At 51.8% G+C, this 24,811-nt stretch overlaps 1 protein-coding gene across 5 annotated transcripts in view; it reads right to left on the bottom strand.

Moving 5' to 3' along the window:
- Positions 1–24,811, bottom strand: part of DNMT3A (DNA methyltransferase 3 alpha) — a 117,792-nt gene that overhangs the window by 74,247 nt on the left and 18,734 nt on the right. For 3 of the 5 annotated variants that reach the window (XM_033125329.1, XM_033125325.1, XM_033125324.1), the window contains exon 2: positions 3,509–3,762. In XM_033125329.1, the coding sequence (XP_032981220.1) occupies positions 3,509–3,571 (63 nt within the window). In that variant the 5' untranslated portion in view covers positions 3,572–3,762. Of the gene's footprint in view, positions 1–3,508; positions 3,763–3,916; positions 4,063–5,755; positions 5,896–24,811 lie in introns of those variants that run through there. The other 2 variants (XM_033125327.1, XM_033125328.1) reach the window with 2 other exon arrangements.

Raw genomic sequence — 24,811 nt, 5'->3', positions numbered from 1 at the left:
ACCCCGCTGGCCTGATTCTGGGCTCTGGGATTGCTCTCCTGTGGAAGGGTCTTACCCACTCTCATTTTCCTTTCTATCCTAGCCGCAAAATATTTCCTGAGCACCTATTCTGTGCCAGTCAAGCCCTGGGGCCAGCAGTAGGGCTGGGTACTGTGCTCACCAGTACTTCTCCAATCCCCTAGAGAGCTGCTTGCAAGGATTGCTGGGCCCCATCTCCAGAGCCTGTGATTTAGCAGGTCTGGGGTGAGGCCCAAGCTTTCGCATTTCTAACCTTTCCAGGTGCCGCTGATGCTGCTGGTTTAAGAATCATATTTTTTATTATTATGTACATTTCAAGTGTACATTATAATTTAACATCTGTATACATTACAAAATAATCACCCCCAAAAGTCTAATTACTATGTGTCACCATGCAACTGACCCCCACCTCCTCTTTCGCCCACCCCCAATCCCTTTACCCTCTGGTAACCACTGATGTGTTTTCTGAGTTTATTTTTGTTTGTTCATTGTTTTGTTTTTAGATTCCACATATGAGTGAAATCATACAGTATCTGTCTTTCTCTTTCTGACTTATCTCACTTAGCTTTATACCCCCGAGCTCCCCTATGTTCATTGCAGCTTTACGTATACCAGCCGGGATGCAGAAACAACCTGTGTCCATCGATGGCTGATTGGACAGGGATCACATTCTGAGAACCACTAGTCCGTCACAAACTGTAATTCAAGGCAAACTGGAGCAAGGGCTTTGACCAGAGAAGAGGAGAGAAAATTAGGGAAAGGGCAGAGCAGGCAGAGGAAGCAGCATAAACAAAGGCCTGGCAGCTCCAGGAAGTGCTGGAGTGAAAGGTGCATGGAGGTGGGGCGGCAGGGTGGCTGGAAGGGCACGTGGGGCCAGTGGGTGGTCACACCTCTTCCCTCTGGCTCCCCCCAAGCAGTTCCTTTGTGCCAGGTACCCCTGGCAACTCTGCCAGGCTCCTTGGACTCTAGCCCGAGCCCATCATCCCTCTCCGCAGGGACACGGCACCCCCGCCCCAGGCCTGCCTTTCACAGGCTGCTGTGGGTGGCTGTCAGTGTTTCTACCCACCCTCCCCGGGCGACTCCCTGGAACTGCGGGAGGCAGCCCAGAGGTGCCAGGGAGATTTGCCAGGTGAGCAGGCATGTGTGCTGTGGGCGTGGTTGGCCGAGGAGGAGCACCCGCCTGGCCCCTGCTCCTGTCTACCAGCTCACTCTATCTGCACCAGGATCTGGGGCTGGGTATGTGTTTGTTGCCGCTTGAGCCAGAGCAGTTACTATGGGTAGATAATAATAGCAATCGTAATCCCTCATAATTGGACCAGACTTTGCTATCTGCAGGGCACTTCCATGCCCATGACCTCATCTGACTTCCACAGCCACCCTGTAGAACAGGCACAGCTAGAATTACTATCCCCATTTCACAGCTGAGCAAACGCAAGCCCAGATGGCCTGAAGTCACATCTCCAGGAAGTGGCATACCCAGGCCTGGGACCGGGGACTTCTGAGTCTTCGTTCAGTGCCCTTTCTCTATTGTGAACCATCATAACAGAGCACCCGGTCTGCTGCTGTCCATGGGAGGGGCCAGCAGCTCTGCTCCCCAGGGCATCACAGCCCTGTAACAGGAGGGGTTTGGCCTGGCTGCCCCACCGTCCCCACCTGTGGGAGGCAGCTGGCCACCAAGTACATGGACACAAAGCTGTCTAAGCACCAGTTAGGACGTCGGACTGGGGGTGGAGGGTCAGGGTTCCCTGATCCAACAGAGGGGCAAAGCCAGGCTCAAGGAGAAGAAGGAATCATGCATGGCCACAGCTGCCACTAGAGAGTACAGGTGGCCATAGATGGTCCCGACTCGGTGGTGGCAGGGTCTGGATATGCTGCTGATTCCCAGGCAGGAGCAGCGCAGGAGACCCGTGGGACCACCTGGACCACCTGCTTATTTTTCCATGGGGTCAGAAACATGGCAATGAGCAGTCACCCCTAGGAGCCCTGCCCAGTGGGCCACAGCACGTACTTTCTCGCTAGCTTCCTAAGTATACACCTGTCCATGACACTCAGCAGGATTGCAGGCTGGGAAGGCATGTGTCTGGGCTTCGTGCGTGCATGCGTGTGTGCGTGCATGTGGCCATAACCAGACCCACATAGGCGGGGCAATAAGAAAGGCTCCGATCTAGGAGGAGGGAGACCAGGCTCCCATCTGGACCCACCACTGAGTAACTGGGCCCAGCCTCCTCATCTGTAAACTAGGGCCATCTGTCCTTGCCCCACTTGTTTCAAGGGTTGTCCCCGAGGACCAATTGGATAGAAACCACCCAGAAAACAGAAACAGTCTCTAAGAATGAGTGAGCTCAGGAAGGAGCTGAGCACGTGTGAGGGAGGGTGAGCAGAGAGCAGGTCTCATAGGTGACCCTGACGGCAGGCAGGCCAGCAGAGCTGACACTCCTCAGAATACTCAAGGCTCCACATTTGGTACCAGGTGTCCACCCTTGTTCCAGAAAACCAAACTGTGCCCCATGAACACACCCTGCTACCCTGATACCACCAAGCATCACCATCCCTCACCCCTGCTCAGGGGAAGAAGAACAGGCAGAGGGGATTATGGAGACCAGGGCATGACAGATAGGACACCACAGGAAGGCCCGTGGCTGGCACAGCTTCCTGGGAAGGGTGGCGGCAGGGTTTACTATCCCGCTGACAGGGAGAAACAGAGCCTAAGTGTTGAGGGTTCGAGGTGGCTTTGCATATAGGTGGACACAATTTGGTGAGGTCCCCAGGCAACCTGTCAGGACCTATGAGCAGGGACTCCCACCAGTCTGCTATGGCCTCCTCTAACTGATTTAGACCCTGGATTTCGGCAGAAGGGTGAAGAGGTCACCTCTCATGGGGCTCTGAAAACAAGGAAGTAAGTAGCTCCACGGGCAGAAATGACACTTGCTCAGACCCTGGGGTGGCGGTGGGGGATGGGAAATCACCGTCTCCCCATGACGCTGTCATCCTGGGCATACAGCACACACTGCCCTGGGTCTGACTCTCTGTGCCAAAGGGGAGCCCTCATTAGGCTTCACGTCAACCAAGCCCTCCTGAACTTGTCCTTGGCCTCCCAGAAGCTACTGCACACCGCGGGGGAACAGGCAGCTAAAACAGGTCAAGTGACTCACCTGAGGACACAGCCAGTAAGAGGTCAATCCCAAAAGGAATCTAGGGCTGGGGACTCTGCAAGGCCAACCCAACAACTGCACAGACCTAGGGTCTGAAGCTCTGCTCAAACACCCCCAGGGGATGAGGGGGAAGTTTGGGTCCTGAAGTCTGACCACCAGGATGTGACCTCTGCAAGCCTCAGTTTCCTCATCACCAAAAGAGGCTATTTGTCCTCCCTCTGCCCCGTGTGCGAACTGAGCAGTGGTCCGGCACTCAGCACGTCTGAGCTGTCATGGCTGGGGGACGGCCCTCCCCCTCCCTGGGCTCCGAGAAGGTCCCCAGCAGAGCCCCTGCTCACCTTGCGGTCCTCCTCCCGCTCTGGAGCGGAGCTGCTGGTGTCCCCGGGGCCGCTGGAGGGCATTGCGGGCAGCTGGGTGGTGGGAGGCAGGCTGGGGCTGCGCGGGGCTCGGGGGCCGCTTTGCTTTGGGGAAGGAATTATCGTGGTCTTTGAAAGCAAGAGTTAAAACTTAGACATAGATCCGGGTGCTGAGTGAAAGTCCGGTGAAACTCTGCCTCAGGCTGCCTGTGGGTTTGGGCTTCCGATGGCTCCACCTGTGAGGGAAAAGAAGAGGGGTCAGCAGGGCAGGCACCCCCAACCCAGGCCCCACCTGACCCCCAAGCCCTCCCCTGGGCGAGGCCCTCGGCCCCAGGTCATGCTGGCCTTTGAGGCCTGTTTCCCCAACCTCACTTCTCTTCCCAGCCTCACCGGCAGCTCAGGCCAGCTGAGCACTCCAGAGAGTAGGGGAAACCAAGGCAGACTCAGCTCACACGGCACTGCCTAGCTTCCCTCAGGGCCACCTCCGGCCTCTGAGGCCTCCACGTTGCCGTGGCACAGTGGGCGCCACTTCTGGGGCTTCCAGCTGCCTCCCGCCTCCTCCCTTCTCTTCATTCACGTCTGTTCTTTCATTTGAAAGCTTCCCGCACCCTCCCTCCCACCCCAACCACCCCCTGGGAAATCCCAGAGGTCCCAGCTCAGCTACATTTTCCTTCTAATCTGTACTCCCCACATGCCCCCACCCCCACACCGCTCCCCCACCAAGTGGAGGAAGTGATCGGCAGTCACAGGATGTAGTGAAATGAATGTCACCTCACTTTAGGACCAGCGCCTGTGCCCAGAGAAAGCTAAGGCTGAACTCAGGCTGTGCAGGCTGAAGGCCTAGGTTTGTAGCGCTGTCAGGAGAGGACACCCTGGTGGGGGAGGCCACAGCCACGGCCACCCGAGGGAGGACGTGAGGCCCCTCTCTCCCCCACCCCACTAACAGGCCCCATTTGCCTTCAAAACCTGGTGGGCTCGAGGGGGCCCTCTAAACCCACACAACTGAAGTTTAGGGGATTTTCATCCTCCCTGCCTCAGGTGTGGGCCTCAAGCCAGTGAAATAACAAAGCCCTTGCCGTAGGCCTCAGCTGGGGGTTGGGGTGCTTCGGCTTCAACCCTTTTCACTCAGAGACACAGTTCTCCTGCTCCCCACCCCCCAGAAGGAGACATGGGCCAAGCCCCTGCCTCCAGGGCGCCAGCCAGGGCCGGGAGGGGATTGGCAGGAGAAGGAAAGTGGGAGGCAGGCTGGATCGGGGCCCACCCACACCCTTCCCCTTCCAGTTCCTGGTTCTGCTTCCCCCGGCTGCCCCTCCCTCTAGGGCTTCTTCTCTCATCCCTCTCCAGCCAGGCTCCCTGGAAAACCAGGAAGTGGAGACAGCACAGGCTTGGGTCTCCCAGGGATACAGCCTCGTCCCCAGGGATGGGTACCTGGCTGGGAGGCAGGTGCCCAGTCCCGGCTCTGCCCCAGGTGTGGAGGGGTAAGCTGGAGCTGGGAGGAGCCTATTTAGGGCCAGGACAGGAGCAGCCTGTAAGTCAAAACCCAGAGAGGCTGCAGGTGCTCCATGCCCCACAGGTGAGCCCCACGGAAACCCCACGTGTGTGGCACACTTCTATGCTTAGGACTGTGTTAGGCTCAGTGAATGTCTGCTACCCAACACAAGTGGGAGGAGATAGCGATAGAGATAGCAGCTCCACGCGTCAGACACTGTGCTAAGCACGTGACAGACATTCCTCCTTTGGGCAGCTACTAGTATCATGACTGTCCCTAGTTTACAGTTGAATCTAAGGCTCAAAAAGGTTAGGACTTGTCCACACTGCAGTGTCAAAGCAGAGGCTTGAATCCACATCTCTGACTCTAAAGCTCTGAGTGGGTCTCTACGAAGCTCCATTCTACAACTTACACCACCCCACACAAACAACACTTGAGAGCCCACTAGAGAACTGGTCCAAACCAGAACTCCACAAAGCTGCCATCCATTATCAGCCAGCGATTCCCCCTCAAACTCACTCCCTGTTTTTAGCACAAACGTCCTCAAGCACTCCCACATCAACGCCTTTGCCTTTTAAAGGATGCGGAAGCTAAGAGAGGCAGAGTCTGGTTAGAAAGAACACTGAACCCAGAGTGAGCAGTGGGTTCTAGTCTCGACTGGGGCTTCTCTGGCCCTCAGTTTCCTCATCCATTAAATGGGAGAGTTGGACTAGATGATCTATCCACAAGACATCTTCTACCTTGGTCCTGCCAAGCTGTTGGAGGCCCCCAAGAGCAAATGGGGAGCAGACAAGGCTGGGACGTCTTCAGGAGCCCCCAAGAGTCCCAGAGTGGAATCCGTAGAGACACAGGCACAAAGTAAGAGGCAAAAAATGTTGCCTAGAAACATCCAGGGGGCTTCTGTGAGGAAAAAAAAACACTTTCAGAGAACCTCTGGTTGCCAGTGAGAAGAGGATGGAAGCAGGAGGGAGAAGCAGAACATTACACGGCATTGACCCTGATGGCAGACACCCCGGAAAGGAGAGGAAATCTTTCCTCCTCCCCTCCCTCCAAATAACTCTTGCTATGTGAGCTGCGTACACTGTCCTCGCAGCAAATGCAGCTGACATAGGTCAGTCTTTAGGTTCCTTTGTGCTCCTCCCTGGAACAGACCTGTCGGTAAATGTCCCTCCTCATCACCCAGCATCGTCTAAAACCACGCAACATATGGCCAGGCAGGCCATGCACTGCACAGCTCCAGGGGCCACTGCGATGGCCAAGGGCCAGGCCTCGACACAACGCTTGCCGCCTGCCCTTAGAAGCTCCCTTCTCTCCAGCAGCTCTGCCAAGGGGCGCGGCCTGCTGCTGGGCCCACAGTCCCAACACAGCGACATGTGTCCACCATGACAGTTCACCAAGCAGCACCCTGCTGCTCCTGGCACCAAAGCCTTCCCCGCAGCCGTGCCAAAGGCTGCACCAGAAAAACCACCACCAAAGAAAAATCCTTGCCAAGACCCTACCACCAGGACAGGCAGCTTTGATTTCCTCCCTTATACTTCTAATGTCCCCCGTGGCCATAAATAATGTTTATAACAACCACTTTACAAAAATATTTTAAGGAACCCCATCACGAAAATGTCTTGGCAGCACAACTGACAAGGTCACCGTCATCACGATGTCCATGACAAAACTGCTGTGGAAAAAGAATTGGGACTTTGAATATACACACCGAATTTCACTATCTTCTCAAGCCAACTCAGTACAAAGACTTAAAAACAAACAAAGTCATAGATGGGGCCGAACAGAGAGGAGACCCCACCAACAAAAGGTGTGACAGCCAAATTTCAGAAAGCACACAAAAGCTGATTTATAGGGGGCCGGCCCGGTGGCTCAGATGGTTAGAGCTCCGGGCTCCTAACTCTGAAGGCTATCGGTTCGATTCCCACATGGGCCAGTGGGTTCTCAACCACAATTGAACACGGCACCTTGAGCTGAGCTGCCTCCCAGATGGCTCAGTTGGTTGGAGCACGACCTCTCAACCACAAGGTTGTCAGTTCGATTCCTCAAGTCCCGCAAGGGATGGTGGGCAGCGCCCCCTGCAACTAAGATTGAACACAGCACCTTGAGCTGAGCTGCCGCTGAGCTCCTGGATGGTTCAGTTGGTTGGAGCTCGTCCTCTCAATCACAAGGTTGCCGGTTCAACTCCCGCAAGGGATGGTGGGCTGCGCCCCCTGAAACTAGCAACGGCAACTGGACCTGGAGCTGAGCTGCGCCCTCCACAACTAAGACTGAAAGGACAACAACTTGACTTGGAAAAAAGTCCTGGAAGTACACACTGTTCCCCAATAAAGTCCTGTTCCCAATAAAGTCCTGTTCCCCTTCCCCAATAAAATCTTTAAAAAAAAAAAAAAAAAAGCTGATTTATAAAGGAGTCCTAAAAAGACACTTGACATGATAGTACCAGGTGCCCTGGGACCTGGGGAAAAGGACGTGTGTGTGAAAATAAAGAGGACGGAAGGAAAGAAGCAAAGCCCCTCGATTCACCTCCCCCAGAAGTCTGGAGGTTTATTCTACGGAGAGCAGAAGGGTCTGTGCAAAGAATCAACTAGCACAGTTGAGACCAAAGGTAATATACCAAAACCTAGGAGATGCAGGTTATAATACATGTGACATTGGGTCCTGCCAGCTATCCCCACTTTGGGCTCCTAGAATACTGGCAGCCAGACCTTTATCTTCGTCTCTGGAGAATCTAATCAGTCCAAGAGGAAAAGCCTAAGGATACAGATACTGACACCAGAATCCAAATGATGTCCAAATGGCTCCTTTAGGACCTGTAAGTCAACAAGCCCCACCCTCATGCTCATATCCTCCAATCAGCTTTTTAGTCCCCTGTTCGTAATCTTGAAAGGATGACCAAGGACCACTAGACATCTGAGGAAAGCCTCTAACTTGGAAGATAGAGACCAGAACAAATAAACCAGAACCAAAACAAAACACAACACAACTTAAAGGCGACAGAATTTATGCACAGAGAAGATAGGACATCCATGAAACGAGAATGTGATGCTATTAAAAAAGGACATTCAGAGAACAAAAAGAATGCCCAGAAATAAAAACTATGCTAGCAGAAATGCAAAACTCAATAGAAGGGGTATATTAAAAAGAAAAATAGAAAATAGGCGAGGATGAAAAAGAAAATGCTCCAGAAGTTTCCATATCTGAAAAATAGGAGGTGCGGAAAGGAAACAAAAAAAAAAAAAAAAAAAAAAGCAGGGGAGAAAATTACCAATGAAATAACTCAAGAGAACTTCCCAATTTCCCAGAACTGAAAAACATGAGGTGCCTGATTGAAAGGGCCCACTGAATGTCCCGCACAATGGATGAAAACAGACCCACACCAAGGCACATCATGGTGAAATTCCAGAACACTGGGACACAGAGAAGATTCTACAAATTTCTAAAGAGGGAGGAAAAAAAATGAAATACAAAGCTACAGAACTCAGAATGGCTTCAGCTTGCCTAACGTTAATATTAAAAGCAAGAAGACAAAGGACCAATGTTCTTGAAATTCTCCAATTAGAATTATTTACCAAGCCTTATTACAATTTAAGTGTAAGAGTAGAATAAAGAGATTTTCAGACACTCCTTTCTCGTGAAGCATGGGAACGTGTCCTCTAAGACACCGGAGAAAAGGGAAGGGAATCTCCAGAATTAAGGTGAAAAGAGGCCAGACAAAGCCATTGAGGACCACTGTTCAGATGTCAGACATGTGGCTAAAACTCACGTATGCTGAATGCTGTCATCCCCATGCCCTCTACCATTGAACCGTCTTTTTAATCTGAAAAACCACAGGTGTTCACTCACTGTTTGTACTCTGCTGTCTGAACTCAGGAACTGAATGGATTTGGATATTGACAGGTATCTGTCCTGGGTGACGTGTTCCAAATGGGGGAGTAAACAAAGCAAGAAGACATGAGATCTAGAAAACAGGAAATCCAATCAGAAGACAGGCAAAGGATATGCCAAGGAAGTCACCGAATGGCAGCTACAATGTGCCACGTACAGAGAGCAAGAGAATGGACAACTCAAAAAATGGAACTGAAACATGTAATACTTGACATGGCTGTCCTTGTGGAAAGCCATGCTGACAGCTATTAGAAGGTGTAGCAGGAATTAGCAAAAGGTACAAAGAGAACAAGGCAGACGGAAACACAAGATAGTTATTAACTTTAGGGAAAACAAAAAGAAACTATGGTAGTACACTATAAGACTCAGCTATGAATAATAGTGGCATTAGTTGATTTGACAAATATGTGTATATATACACGTATGTATGTATGTATATACACATATATATGTAGTATACACATACACTACATAGTATATTCATTTCCCATTTGCTGCTCTTACAAATTACCACAAAATTAATTGCTTAAAACAACACAAATTTGTTATCTTGCAGTTCTGGAGGTCAGAAGTCCAAAATGGTTCTCATCACAGGGTTAAAAATCAAGACGTTGACAGGTCTGCATTCTTTTCTGGAGGCTCTGGGGAGAATCCATTGTCTTGACTCTTTCAGCTTCTAGAGGCTGCTCACACTCCTTGGCTCATGGCCCCTTCCATCCTGAAAGCCAGCAATGGCCAGTCTTTCTCCCATTGCGTTACTCTCTGCTTCCCTCGCATCTCCTCTGATGCTCCTGCCCGTCTTTCACTTATAAGGACCCTTGTGATTACACTGGGCCCATCCAGATAATCCGGAATAATCTCCCAACTCTAGATCCTTAACTTAATCACATCTGCAGAGTCCCTTTTGTCACATAAGGTAACATATCCACAGATTCAAGGGATTAGGATGTGGCTGTCTTTGGGGGGCAATTATAATGTCAACTACATACCTACATCTACAAATATTAATATATGCATAAAACACTTCTGCAAGAACTCTGGGAGGGACTGTTCATAATATGCCTACAAAAACTATTTAGGGCGATGGCTGGAGAGCAGAAAAGTTGGCCATGTAAGAGAGCCACATTCTTATTTACTAAATAGGAAATTAACGGACAATGTCTAAAAGGGAAGAGTAAAAAAAAAATGCACATTACTAAGAAACATGAGTGTAAAATTGCTAGAAAAAAATAGCTAAAAATGGTCGCCTCGGAGAAGAGCAAGAGGGCGGGAGCAGGCAAGGAACAACTGCCTTTGGTGAAAATATATCAATACTGTTTGACTTCTTAAATTACATGCATGTACTACTGTGAGGAAATAAAAAATAATTTGTAAAAAGAGAGAGAATGGGGATGGGAATGCGGGCTCACAGCCGCATGCAACCATTGGTGGGGCGTGGCCTCCGTCCTCCTCTGTAAGAGTGAGCTACTTTCACCTCTATTGCTTCACAAAACCATCACATCCCACAGAATAACCATTATCAGCTCCTCACACCCACACAGAGTTCCGTCACCGGCTATAAAAGTGGTACCTCCCCCCACCCCACCCCTCACAAAACGTCATTTCCACCACGTCCAGCCCATGCACACCGTGGGTCACCTCCCTCACGGTCCTCCCAAACTGCACCTGTGCCAGCCATTGCGGCCTACATTCCGCACCACGGCCCGGGCTCACTCATTAGCTCAACTCACACCAAAGGCCCCCAGTTCAACGGTTTCCTGGAGCCTCTGGACCATCCCAGCCATCAGCTCCTACCCTCCTCACCACAAGGCCCCCAGCACCATTTCCACCTTCTTCACCAACGCCAGCACCAGGAGCACCCCCCGAAGCCGATCATCCCGAGTCTCACCTTCAGGCTTGCTCCCACCAGCACCAACGAGATGGTGACCCCACAGTCTTGCCTCAACAAGGGCCTGCAGAGAATTATCTTCTTCCAGAAACAAAACCTTATTTGCTGACAAAGCCGAATGCTTGCTCCATCAAAAACAGTCCTAATGGTACCACCATAAGAGCGCCTTCGGCTCCATCTCAAATCCTCTCTCTGAATTGCTGAATAGCACGTCCTTCTTCCTCCCTCTATCTGAAAGTCTATTTTTCTCAAACTGGACTTTGCTTGGTTAAGTCTACCTACTAGACACCTTCCCCTCCTTCCCAGGGTGGGTTTGCTTGTCTACGCTGACCCCACCCCTAGTCACGGGGTGAGCATGTGACCAGGCAGAGCCAATCAGAGGCCTCCCAGGTACATGTGGGTGCAATGGAAAAATACTAATATGGTAGGATATGAGTCAGGAGCTGCTTGCTGGCTGCTACGGGGAGAGCTCACCTGAGAACAAAGGGATGAAGACAGAGGGATGGAACACTCAAGTCATTTTCTGGGCCCCTGGATCTAGCTGTACCTAGTCAGGGCATCTGTGCATCTCCGGTGAGTGAGTCTGTGCCTTGCAGCTGACAGTCCTGACTCATATGCTAATCTCAACCTTCAGAAGTCCTCCCCTGGAGGCTACGTGGGTTCCCATCCCAGCCTTATTACTTATCAGCTGTGTGACCTGAGGCACAGCAGTGCCTCAGTTTTCTCAGATGTAAAATGGGGAAAATCATATTAGCCGTTTCACAGGGCTGTTGTAAGAATTAAAATGAAAAGCATTAAAAATGCTTACCGTAGAAGAGTGCCTGGCACAAAGAACATGCTTCATACATTTTAACAATTAGTAGTTCCTGACTAATCCAGCCCCCAGTTTTCTCTCCTTTCTTGAAATCCCTGGCGTGCTCATGAGCGCACATCATTCGAACAGGAGGTCGTATTAGTAAGCTACTCTGACGTACCAGGCCTGTGAATAGAGATTTACAATTTCAACATCTTGTTCACCCCCACACCTCACTCCAACCCTTTTCAGTGGGTGCTATTATTTTATCCCCATTTTCCAGATCAGAAAAATGAAGTATAGAGAGGTCAACCAAGCTGCCCAAGGTCATCCAGTTAGTAAGTGGGGGAGCCAGACACACACCCCGGTCTGTCCCACCCTGAGCCCGCGGTTTTCCACTCCATCATGATCTCTTACAATCAGCATGTGACTATTGCAGCCATATGAACTTTGTGCATGCACTGGTCAGAAAACAAAGTTTCTAGTTAGTCTCCCTTTCCTGGTGAGGCCTGCCTGCCATGGGGCAGAGGTGGTGGTAGGCACATAACCTTCTGATTGGGGCCCTGCCCAATGTGGGAGTCCTTCATTTATTCATTCAACTCTTTACTGAGCACCTACTGTGTGCCAGACCCCGTGCTAAGGGACGTGCATTGTTTCATTTCATCCTCATAACAATCCTGTGAAGTCTATGAAATCGGTTCTGTCATCCCCATTTCATAAAAGGAGAAACGGAGCCTTAGAGAGGTTTATTACCTCCCCAAGAAAGGCCAAGGGCAGGATGACGAATCCAGGTCCGTCTAACTCACATGGCAGCACTCTGTCACAGATAAGCAGGCTGTCTGTGCCCCTGATGTGACACCAACCCACAGATTACAGACTCATGCCTGAATTTCCTATTTGAGCTTGGGAGGACGTGCAAATGAGTCCTGTGGGTGAGAAGCCGAGGAGTGTCTTGTGCCCACGTCCCCTAATCATCTGCCAGGGTGGCGAGAAGCTCCAGGCCTGGTAAGCTGGGGACCAGCAGAAAGCTGAGGGGAGACAGCAGGGCCTCCTAGACAGAGATGTCTATCTGCCACAGGCTCTCTCGGTCACAAGACTGGGGCAGGCTGAGGAGGAGGAAGAGGTCCCAGTGCCACTTTCTGATGGCTCCTTCTCTCCCCACGAGTGAGATGCACGTCATCGTACCATTACTCTGATTTTCAGAAACGTCCCTCCCACCCAAACCACCAACTGCCTGTAGAACCCCCAAAGCCACTGGTGATAGGCCAACAATCTTGTCATTCTGTTCCTCAGTTCAAAGCCCATCTACCTGGCTCTGGAGTCATAGCAAGATGACTTATGGCTCTTCTACCACCATCAAGGCCAGGATACCACCAGTGTGAGCATTTATGATCACACCAAACCTCTGCCACGATGGTGGCCACATGGCAGAGACGAGTTGAATCAGACTCTTCTGCTCATACTAATGGTTACCATGACACAGCCCCAAAAGCAAGGAGGGAAAAAGAAAAAGGTTTATACCCAAAATAGACACTGGTGAGGAGCTGAAGTTGTTCTTAAGAGCCAAAATGAGCCAGTACAGACTTCCATTAAGGAGCATGCATTTCTGAGGGTGGCGAGTCAGGACAGGCCCTGTCGTGTGTGCTGTGGCAGTCAGATGGGTTTCCCACACCCTGGGGGTCAGGGACACAGGGTGGCCAGGCTGCACGTCCACGTGACAATCAGCCATGTGGACCTGGGTGTGGCTGGCTGTCTGGAGCACCACGAGCATGTGTCTGATTCTGTCCTCCCTCGGGAGTGGCCCGTGGCCCACACCTGTGTGTTTCTATGCTTTCCCAGTATTCTCTAAGCAATGGTCCACACTCACTGGCTCCAGAGCCTCTTTCTTACTCTCCCCTGGACCCCTGCATCTGGTCTCCACTCCATCCCATATCTCTGAACTGTCTAGGGGTGCTGAATGTGTAATGCTCAAAGGGGACACCCCAATGGTCCCGTGGGAAGAGAAGTCATCCACCTGGCTTTTTTGGACCCCTTATGCCATTGAGCCGACAGACAAAAAAAGGAGTTACTCCACTGTCTGGATCCTAGTTCCCAAAGAGAAATTGGGTTGCTGGTACACATCAGAGGACGACTGTCTGGAACTCGTGGGATTCTCTCAGGTACCGCTTAGAACTTCCATGCCCCAAAGTAAGGGTTAATAGAAAACTATAGCAACCAAAAAAAAAAAAAAAATGCAGGACAACTGAGGATTGAGATCCTTCGAGAATCAAGGTTTGGGTCCCTCCATCAGGCAAAAGAAGCCTGACCTGCCAAGGTTCCAGCTCAGTACAGAGCAAGTATAGGATGGCTAATGGGAGAAGGAAGCAAAATGTGGCCTTGTAAACAAAAATAAAAATGAGAACCGCAGTGGTTTTGCATATTTTCTATTTACTTGATATATATCAAGTTTATTCGTACATGGTAACCGTTTTCTTTTTCCTCCTTCCCATTATTTTATATACAAGTTGTTGGAAGTTTATAATTGAGTCTTTGGGTAACAGAACATGTGATGGAACGGTGACTGAATTTGAGAAATTATTCATGTCAACAGTGACTGATACAATGATCGCTGGGACTCGTCATTTGGGGGAAAATAAGTAAAAAAAAAAAAGTATCCTTCATATAGCTGTGTCTTGATGGGCAGAAACAGCTATTTTGTTGTTGGAGGAGAGCTCAAACGTATGTAAAGGGTGCAAATGGAAGCTGTGAAGCCAAAGCAGGAGACGGTGCCAGTTAAGTTATTCGCCCTCCATTGCCTGCTCTGTGTCAATGGAGCCAGGCCCTTCACATAGTTCTTCGTTGCCAGCTGGCACATGAATAGAGGCCAGCAGAGACACATTGGAGGAGGTTTCTTTCCTAGACCCACTGTGCTCGCTTGCAGGGTTCCAGCACTGTATACAACTTCTCCAGCAGCCAGGTCCTGCCGTCCTTTGTGGCTTCCCCAGTGCCCAGACCTGTGTGGCAGCTTCTCCTGCACCCGGCTCCTGCCTTGTGGACGGCTTCTCCCGCACCTGGCTCTCGCAGTGTATGACAATCAGCAACAGCCAGCAGCTTCACCCAACACTCCCTTTGGGTAGTTGAGTAGCAGTGTGCCTCCAGAAAGACACTTCCTCATGAACAACTCTCCTTGGGACCCAAAAGGGTGGATTTCCAGTGAGTTCCAGAGGGCAGGTTTCCAGCAAGTTATGCCAATCTGGCACCAGAGTGACTTCTCTGTCATTCAGGGAGTCATGGCTGTGCCCTCTCCATCAAGATCAGGATGTCGGTTGGGGGAACATCTTCTTCGGGCACTCCATGGCAACCCTCGGTGGAGTGGTTGTTCTCATATATGTTATTTCTATATTCTTTGCAGTTCTTTTTATTTCTTACTAGCCAATCTCTCATTATGCCGATCGCCTGTTATAGTTAATAAGTCTTTATATTAAACCTTTCCTGTTCCGATCACTATGTGGTTTCTGTCTCCTGAATGGACTCTGACGGAGACAGTCACCCACAGCTTCAAAGAATCTTTTTCCATCCTTAAGGTCCTTGAGCTCAATTCAGCATCCTTGCCAGCTAATCACTGCCTGCTTCAAGCACTCACTCAGCAATCATTTATTGAGTGCCATAGCCAAGCCGGGCACTGGGATGAAGAAGACACTGCTGCTTCTAGAAATTCACAAGTCAGTGCAGTCTCTGCCTCTCTCCTGTCCTTGACTCCACTGGGCTCCATGCTCTTGGTTCTCTCCCACCACTCAGGCTCCTCTGCTCTGTCTCCTGGGCTGGCTGGGGTCTTGCTCCCGCTACTGCACAGTGGGTACCCCTCATGGGCCATACTCTGCCTTTAGTTGTACTCTAAATTTTCCCCTGTTGAGATACCCAGGCTTAAATGAATGCAGACCTCTTACTGCAGCGCGTCCATCTTTATTTTCCCACTATCCCCACCTGGATGACTTGCAGTCGCCTCAAATCCTCCTCTTCCAGAACCAGATGTCTCATGTTTCCTCTGGCTTCTCTCTCTACGTGGAAGGGTCACCACCCTCCCCTCAGCTGCCAAAACTCCAAACCCCAGAGGGATCTAAGGTGCCACCTTCCCCTCAATCCCTACACTCCATCAGATACCTCATGTCCCGGCCTCTATTCTCCCTGTTCCCTCCAGGCCCTTTGCACCACAAGTCTAGACCTTGGCGGTGATTCTGTAATGGGCCTCCCTGCCTCTGGTGTCTCTACCTCCCACCCAAGCCTCTCAGCAAATGTTTTCCACACATGGCTTCCCAATCAAAAGCTATGATGCCTGATGAAAATATTCTAAGATTGATTATGGTGACAGTTACACAACTTTGTGAATGTACTAAAAATCATTGCATTGTACTCTAAATGGGTGAATTGTATGGTATGTGAATTATATTTCAATAAAGCTGTTATTAGAAAAAACCTATGATGCCAATGATTTTCACACACAGTAAAATCTAAACTCTGGTCTGGTCCTACCCTGGCAGCTTGCTACATGTGACCTCAGCAAATTGTTCAGACCTGGCCTCCCACCTCTCCCAGCGGATCCCATCATTCCAGGGCCAATCACTGTCCCCCCCCAGCTTATTAGCCCATTTCTATACTTGTGTCTCCACTCCCACCATTCTCTCCTCCAGGGGGCTCACCCCCCAGCTCCATCCTCCACCCCTCAGCAACCCTCCACCTCCCTCTGTCACTTCTTAACCACCCACCCAGGGGTCTTTAATCCGTTTCCGCTGTGTGGTCACTTAGCTTTCCACGTGTATATGGATGTGTGTGTTTCCCCAAAGAGATGGGGTCAGAGTTCATGTCTTGCACCTTGCTGCTCCCCGGAGCTCGGTGCCTGTCCCCACACCCCCTCCCCGTTCCGGGTGACCCTTGAGGCAGAGAGGACTGTGTGAAATCACTCCCAGGCAGCTGCAACATGCCCAGCACAGTGCTGCGGTGCCCAGAGTGACCGCCCACAGCCCCCATTCTAGGGCTCCCTTGGCACTGAGCCAACGGAATGGCCCTCTGCGGGAGCTCCTAGGCTCCTGAGCCACCTTTTCCCAGCCAGAACATACACCTGCTGTGGGCTGTGCAGACCCCCGCAGCCCCCAGATGCCCCAGGATGAAGGGGGTCGTGAGGGTCCTAGGTCAGGGTTCCAGAGAACCCCAGGAAGCAGGGCGCCTGGCCTCTCACCCCTCCAGGCCCTTGAAGGCTGAGACCCTGGCTTGCCTGTGACCAGTCTCTCCCCACACCATCCATGCACATGCTTCCCCTACCAGCACTTTTTCAACCTCCTCCCAGACAAAGGGACCGCAGTCGACAACCCATCTGACCTTCTCTCAGGCCAGAATTCGGAGGTCCCCCAAAGGGGCTTCAGGAGCTGCTATTGGAGCACAGTCCCTCCCTGGCCACAGAAGCAGGAAAGTGCCTGCTGCTGTCAGAATTACCCACTGGTCCTGGGTGGTTTTCTCCTTCCCCTCTGCCCCAACCGAAACCAAACCATTTGTGGAAGGGGTCAGGGAAGGAAGAGGAGCCCAGGGTGTTGGCAGCACATCCCCAAATCACTAATCCCTGGCCCAGCAGCCCTGGCGCATTTCGTCGACCCCCTTAGCCGTAAGGAGGCTTAGCTGGACCCCATCCCACACCCTGGCTCTGCCATTCAGAGATGTGGCCTCACTTTCCCAATCTGAACAATGGGGTGAATGAGTCCCTATCTCAGAAGTCTCTTTTAAGATATGAGAGACTCTGAGTTGAGTGTTTAGCACATTGCCTAGCACATAGTAGGTATTCAATAAATGTTAGGTTTTTAAAAAGTATCATGTGATTAATTAGGGCAAAAGGTCAGTAAAGTGTCCTTAGGAAACCTAGACTCCAGCTTAAGACCACACCCAGGAGTGGATCTCACTTGCTCCTGGGAACGGCTGCTGTGGCCTGAGTCCTTTCCCAGCTAGCTAACTGCCCCAGTCTTCCCCTGATCCCCCAACCCAAGGCCTCTTGCCACCAGAATGTTTACCCTCTTTACCAGAGCCCTTAACCTGCCATGGTGGTCTCTCACAGCCCCCCACACAGACACATACACAAAGAGACGCAGACATGCACACGGACACACACACACAGATACACACACTCCTCTCATGCTCTCCGCTCGGAAAGCCTGGAGCAGGAGGATTCTGGGCGGGGCCTCCCCTGCACATGCGTTGTACATTTCACCTACAGCATGGGCCAAAGAGGCATTTGGAAACCAGCTTGGGAACCTCATAACCATTCATAACATTGTTCTGAGAGAAAATACAAAACATTGTCCTATAAACAAACATTTGCAATAGAATTCCTCCAAGAGCTAGGAATTGCCTGTGCTAGAAAACTAACAGAGCAAGAAGAGAAAAACCGCATAAACTTAGTTTGCCTTTGCAAAATTAATACTAATTACAAAAACATTTATGTGAACTGCTTACCATTTACACCTAATTACCATGCAGCACAATTATGCATACCATTAAGGGTATGCCAGATTAATTGTGCTGTATGTTTCATTTGTTTACATCACCACACCCTCAGTCCATATATGCCCAGCTTCCTGCGGGCTGCCAGCGGTACGTGTGCAGGTCTGTGCAAACCAGAGAAACGTTGGTTTCCACGTTCCAAGAGGCAGTGGTCCCCGCCCCAGCCCACCCCAGCCAGAGACAGCCTTACTCCGGCCCAGGCCTTCGTGCCAACATCGCCACCACAAGAGTCCCTGCTAAGAAGTCATCTTCCCCCCAGAGCCTCCTCCGGAAGGCAGAGATACTTCAAAGGTCTCCCCACAGGTGTGGCTGCTTGTCACAGGGCCCAGAGACAGCCCAATGGCCACCACGTGTGCCTGCTCACAGAGGAAGCTGGCCTCACTGTCCAGACCAAGGTCACTCCAAGTTCATTTCCCAGACCCCACTAGGGCCCTGCTCCCCTTTCCCAGGCACACTGAGCCATCTCCGGGGCAAGGTCCCAGCCATGGTGCAGCCAGGCCTTGCATGGTTCAGAGCCTCTCCGTCCGCTCTGCACACAGCCATGGAGCTCTGCACAGACCCTCCTCTCCTTTACTAAAAAAGGAAAGGAACTGACCCCCCAACTCCATTCCCATTTAGCTCAGCAAATGCTCTTCAAACGCACTGGGGTGACTCAGGTTTGGGGAACAGGAGAGTCAATGGAACGTGATAAATGGACCTTCCCAGGAACGAGGAACTCAAAACTGACAGAGCGGCAGGCCAGGCGGGACAGGCCTCCCAGGAGGCGAAGAGCAGGAAGCAGCTCAGCAAGTAAGAGAGGAAAGAAGGGGCCTGTGTGTGTGTGTGTGTGCTTCCTTGTGCCACACAGGGAACACGCGTGGCTGAACAGTGCTCTTCAATTCAAACACCCGTGAGACCAACTGCATAAGGATTCTTTCAAAGAATGAGTGACGTACAATATCCAGGTTTGGTGCAAGAAAAAGTGTTTGAAACAAGCAAACAAACAAAAACACCAACCTGTGAGGTTATCTCCATTTTGCAGATGGCAAAACTGAGGCTAAGAGAGGTCAAGTGATCTGCCCAAGGATACACTTAGGAGGTGGCAGGGCCAAGGTGCCTCAGTGATGCGGACCTGGCTCACGTCATTTTTCTTTGGCAATTGCCCTTCCTGTGGCACTCAAAACACTCACTTCTATTTTAGAGAAATAGCTTCATTTGTTTGTTTCTGTTTGCTTACCCAAACTACTGTCCTCAGCATGTCCCCACCTATCTCAGTGGAGGGTGGATGTCAACTTGGCAATTCACATACCATTCTCAAAGGGTGTCAGGAAGTACCCTAGGGAGTGCAGCTGGGGTCTAGGTCTTGCAGCTCATCTTTTGGGGGAGCTCCTGAGAAGTACAAGCCCCAGTTTAGGGCCTCAAACATCAGCATCCCTGATGCATGTGGTCTGAATGCCTGGTTAAGTCACATCCCTCCTCAAAAATCTCCAGGGGTTGCTACCAGTTACGGAATAAAATACGCCTGCTTTTCTAATCTATCATTCTGGACTTTGCCCCTCCTTGGACCCCCATCTTCAGGCCTGGTGACACAGGCTCTCTCTCCTTCTGGCCCAACTCAGGCTCTAGCTGGGCAAATCCTAACAGACCTCAAGTCCCACTCCAGTGCTGCCTCCCCCGTGCAGCACTCCCAGGTTTCTCCCCCCAACCTATCCCCTCACAGTGTATGGCATCTCCACCCATGCAGCTGGCTGAGCCAGACACCAAAGGCTGCCCGGCTTCCCTCACCTCCTCCATCGCCCAGCCGTTCCTACCAGTTCTGACTCCTAAATGCCTTGCAAAGTACCCCTCCAAGCCCACAATGCTGCTCCCCTGGATTTCTGCACCAGCCTTCTGCGTGGGCTCCCTGCCCCCATCCTCACCTGTCCAGCTTCTCAGGATGATCTGCCTCAAATATATACATGGACGTGTTACCCCCGGCCCGCCTGCCAATGGGTAACAGCCCGGCCTCCCCAGTCCAGCGCTGGCCCGGCCTCCCGGCCTCCCCTCCCATCATTCCTCACAGCTCATCACTCTGGCCACGTCAGCTCAGAAAACGTCTTTGACCACTTGGCTACTGCTCCCCACCCTTCGAGACTCAGCTCAAGCATCCCCTCCTTTAGAAAGCCTTTCCTAATCTTCCCTCCCCCTGAATGAGATGTCCCTTCTCTGAGCCCCCTTACCGCCCCAGGCACACGCTGCCAGAGCTCTCTTCATCCACCCACGATGTAATGGTCACCCTCTCCAGACTCTCACCTCCACTGTAGGCTCCTTGAAGACCAGCTCAGTCTCTTTCATCTTTGTAACCAGTGCTTGGCACACAGTAGGTCTTCAGTAAATAAATACATGAACACTATTTGTGGATCTAAAGCAAGGGACCTCTGGAGAAAAAACTTGAAAGCGACCAGGCCTGCCAACTTGGGGCCCTGGTGTCTCACGATGCTAGACCCAGGCTCACTCACAGAGTCCAGGCTGCTTGGAGGGTTCTGGAGGAGAAACTGCAGAGGCAATTGCCCAGCCCCACTAGACTTCCCAGCTGAGCTTCCTATACCAGGCAGGCCCTCAGGCCACCGCCAGTTGGTCTGGGAACCACCAGTTGGCCTGTGAGAGGATGGCAACAAGCACCACATTGTTGCTGGTAATAAAACCATTAGGAAACAGTGCTGTGTGCCAGCTGTGGTCTGGACCCTCCCATGCCTCTAGGCCAGGGGGCAGAGCCAGCCATGCCAGCAGGCCCAGAACCCAGAGGAGAAGCCACCGCTGGCTCTGGGGCCAAAGAGACCAGAGGGCAGGGAGGGAGGGGACTCAGGGCTTGGGGGACCTGTGGGGTCCCCAGTGGGCACAGACTCTGAAGAGACTAATGGAATACATCAAGATTAAAGGCCCAAAGACCAGAGGGCCAGGGCTGGGGGACTCAAATCCTGGCTTTACAGGGGAGTGGAGGGAGGACCTAAGGCCCCTAAGGAGTGATGAAAGTGACAAGCAACAGTTGTAGGGTCTTATAGTGCACCAGGGACGTCACGGGGTCATCATACACAGTCCCCAAGGTCACCTTCATGCAGCCCAGTCATGACATCACTTAAAGAAAAGGAACTTACATCTCCTGAGCAACTACTATGTGCCGGGTACAGGGCTGGCTGTTTTCATAACATATTTCATTTGATTCAGTTAAGAAGATGTCTATACTCTTCTCTTCTCCCTGATACACAGATAGAAAACCTGTGGCTCAAAGACGTTTAGGCCTTGCAGCAACTCATCAGTAGTGGGCCTGAGACGCTCATCAAGGTCTGCCCCCCACCCCAGGTCTCTGCTTTGCCCTGCACATCTGCCCCCTACCAGCCTGGCATAGAGGCAGAGGGTCCACAGAGGGACCAGCTCTGCGCTGGCTTCCATGCTGCCATTTTTTTCTTTTTCTTCCAGCCTTATTCAAGGAGCGGGGCCAAAGAAGTACACACCGCCTTCCTCATGTCGTATTCACAGGGACAGCCTCAGAGGGAAAGCAAAGCTCCAAGAGGGTACCCGTGGGTAGGCACTGGGGTAGGGGACTGTGGAAGGGGGGAGTGGGCACTATTGCCAAGCAACAGGCAGAGGAATTACTATCTGCCCCTTACTTCTCTACCTTGCCACCTGGGTCACTGCCACCTGCTCGTGGGCCTCCACATAAGTCGGGCACAGCTTGAGCCCACATACCAGACAAGTTCCCCAGGCATCCCTCCCACCCACTGACAGGGCCTCCTGTAGCCCCATTTTGCCCTCCCTGTGTCACGTTATGCCAGGGCTGAGTCACCTGAGCTCCATACCAGACTCGGGCCCTGGTACTACCTCCAGTTCCGGGGGGACCATAGATTGAAGCCTTCTGGGAAGCTCCTCAGTGATTAGTTTCCCATCCTGGGTCAGAACGGAGAGTTGCCAGCTACCATCCTGTAAAGATAACTCGGTCCACTGTGCCTGGCATGTACCCGGCAACAGCCAGCTGCCTAGTGTCCACTCCCACCCAACCCCCATCCGCTCAGGCTCCCCTTGGAGGCCTCGGTGCCTGCAGTATTTCTCCCTGCACCCTTCCCAGAAAAGACAAGTACCTGAGTAACCCAAGCCTTTGCTGTCAGTCTCCAAGCCAGTTTCTTATCCACCATAAAAAAAGAGTCCATTCTTTCAGCCCTAGGGTGACTCAAATTTTTTTCATATTCTTATCCAGAAGCTTTAGAAAGTGTGGTTTTGTTTTTGTTGTTGTCATTAGGAAAGCAACAAGGTGCATTTACATTTTTTCAAAGATTACAAAGTACATGAAGTGTATAAAGAGAAAGGGCAAAGTCTTCATTGACGGGTTTGCTGTCTACCCTTCCAGACACCTTCTCTTATGCACGCCTAATCCTATAAATGTGTATATTTGTATATATTTTAAAGAAATTTTACAAAAACAAGATTACACTCTGCATACAGCTTTTTTGGGTTACCCAGCGCCATACCATGGACATCTAACACATCAGAATAGACACGCTTACTACCCCAATTCAAAGGCTTTGGGAAATCTAACCAGATCTCCGTTTATCCATCACACGGGACCACTCTCATAAGAGGCCCCTCCCCGTCAGGTTCCGCTGGCTTGCGTGCTGGAGGATCCCACCCGCCTGGCAGGGCCTCAGGGCCCTCGACTGCCCCTCCCTGGGCCCTCTGGGGAACCTCTGAGGGGAGGTCTGCTCCCAGGGCCTCCAGTCTCGCAGGCCAGGCATTCCCGGACATTCACTGTGACTCGGCCCACATCCAACCCACAGCCAGTAAACCACGGATGTGACTCCACCATCCCATAGGTCCCCTCTAAGCCTCTCTTAACCTTTTCACATAAGGACACCGGAACACGGGAATCTGGCTGACCTGTGAAGTCGGGAACATCTGCGCCACTCCCACCCCCATGCCACTCCCACCCCCATCTGCAGGCACAGCCGAACGGCAGAAAGAGCGCCACAGGGGGCATCAGGACACCTAAATCCCAGCCCTCCAGGGACTCGCGGCTTGAGACGATCCTGCCCCCTCTGTGCACCCAGAGGGGGCAGCTGACAACTGGCTCAGAATTGAAAATGACCTTGACTTTTGAAACAGAAACAGAGAGGGAAGATCAATAGGGATGACAGTGAGCAGGGCCATGACCACAGGAAGAGAAAATAGGAACCTGATGATAGATGTAAATGAGGCTGAGAAGCCTTAGGGGTCGGAGACCCCAGCAGGACGGGAGCGGGCAATGCTGAGCGACAGTTGAAAAAAAAATTCCACTCCCTGCTGGGATTTGGCTAGGAAAGCCCCCGGCTTTCAGTCAGCACCTCCTCCCCCTGTCACTGTCCTCCAGACAGGCCTGCGACGTGATCAACAGGGCAGTGTGGCCCTGCCCACACGGGCAGTCCTCACTCGGGGCGGCCAGGCACCAGCAGCCACACCTGGGGGCACCTCGCCTCCACGTTGGGGGCTCAGTTCTGCTGTGTGTGGAGGAGGGAGGCGGGAGGGCAGAGCGGAGTAAGTTCCAAGTCCCCATTTCCCTCACATCCACAGCCCCTTGCAGGAATGTTCTGGATGCTGAAGCACCTCAGCCTGGGGGAGGGGATGCAACTGGGGACACAGAGACCTCTGGGAAGCCAGGTAAGGGACCCTCCTCCCCCCCATTCACACCACAATTGCCATCACTGGCACGCAGACCTTACCATGGCTGGGGTTCCCCTCAATCTCCACAACCCCCTGGGGTTTGTGTAATTTAAACCCTGCTCTCTCCAAGTCTGAGCTCTTAAGCTCTAGTCTACAGAATAAAAAGGCATCATCAAGATCCCAAACCAAATGAGCTCAGTTGGCCCCTTCCCTGCCCCCCCCCCCCCCCCCCCCCCCCCCCCGGTCTTTGCTCCACCCCCAAAGCCACCACAAGCAGAGCAGTTCAGAGTGATTCTCTACTGGCCACACAGGAGTTACAGAGTACAGGGGCCCATGCTCCCAAATCAATACCGGGCCTCAGCCGGGACTCCAGCACACCTGAGGCCCTGTTCTGCCTCCCTAGCGGCTCACCCACACTCCAGCCACCCGTCCCCGACAGCCTGGCTTCCTCCTCTCAGCCTGGAAGCCCCACCTCGGTGCCTGGAGGCCGATCTCTGTGCCACCTCCTCTAAGAAGCCTTCCCTGATCTCCTCAGTTGGTTGTGACCTCACTGTCCTTTGAGCACTTCATTTCTACCTCTCCTGAGGTCTACCTTGGTCTGTAGTCATTAGTTGGGCACATCCTAAACTCACTCTGTCCCCTCAAAGCCTAGCACAGGGCCTTGCCCACAGGAAATGCTCGCTACGTTTCTGGTTAATGGAAACAAATACACTGCACTAAGGACAGAATTACAATAAAGAGCCGAAACTACAGCGTGAGGGATTTAAGGTGGATACAAAGACAACCTGTTGACCACGTGACTGCTAAGTGGCTCTGAGGAGTCTCCTACTTCCCAAGAGTTTTCAGTCAGAAGCAAGACTTTCTTCATCCTTCTAGGGTTTTGCAAAAGAGGCAGGAAAATGGAGAAGACTTCTCAGAGCACTTCCTACAATGCCAGTCCATGCGAGCTGCCCAAATGACGAAATAACACAGCTAGCTAACACTGGGCACGTACACTCTGCTACGAGAACGCACACTATCTCCTTTAATCCCCACAACCTCTGAGTACAGCCTGGTCTTATT

The sequence above is a fragment of the Rhinolophus ferrumequinum genome, chromosome 13 (assembly GCF_004115265.2).
Source record: "Rhinolophus ferrumequinum isolate MPI-CBG mRhiFer1 chromosome 13, mRhiFer1_v1.p, whole genome shotgun sequence".
NCBI lineage: Eukaryota > Metazoa > Chordata > Mammalia > Chiroptera > Rhinolophidae > Rhinolophus > Rhinolophus ferrumequinum.
The sequence above is the reverse complement of the archived record's forward strand: the minus strand, read 5'-3'. Positions and strand labels throughout refer to the sequence as shown.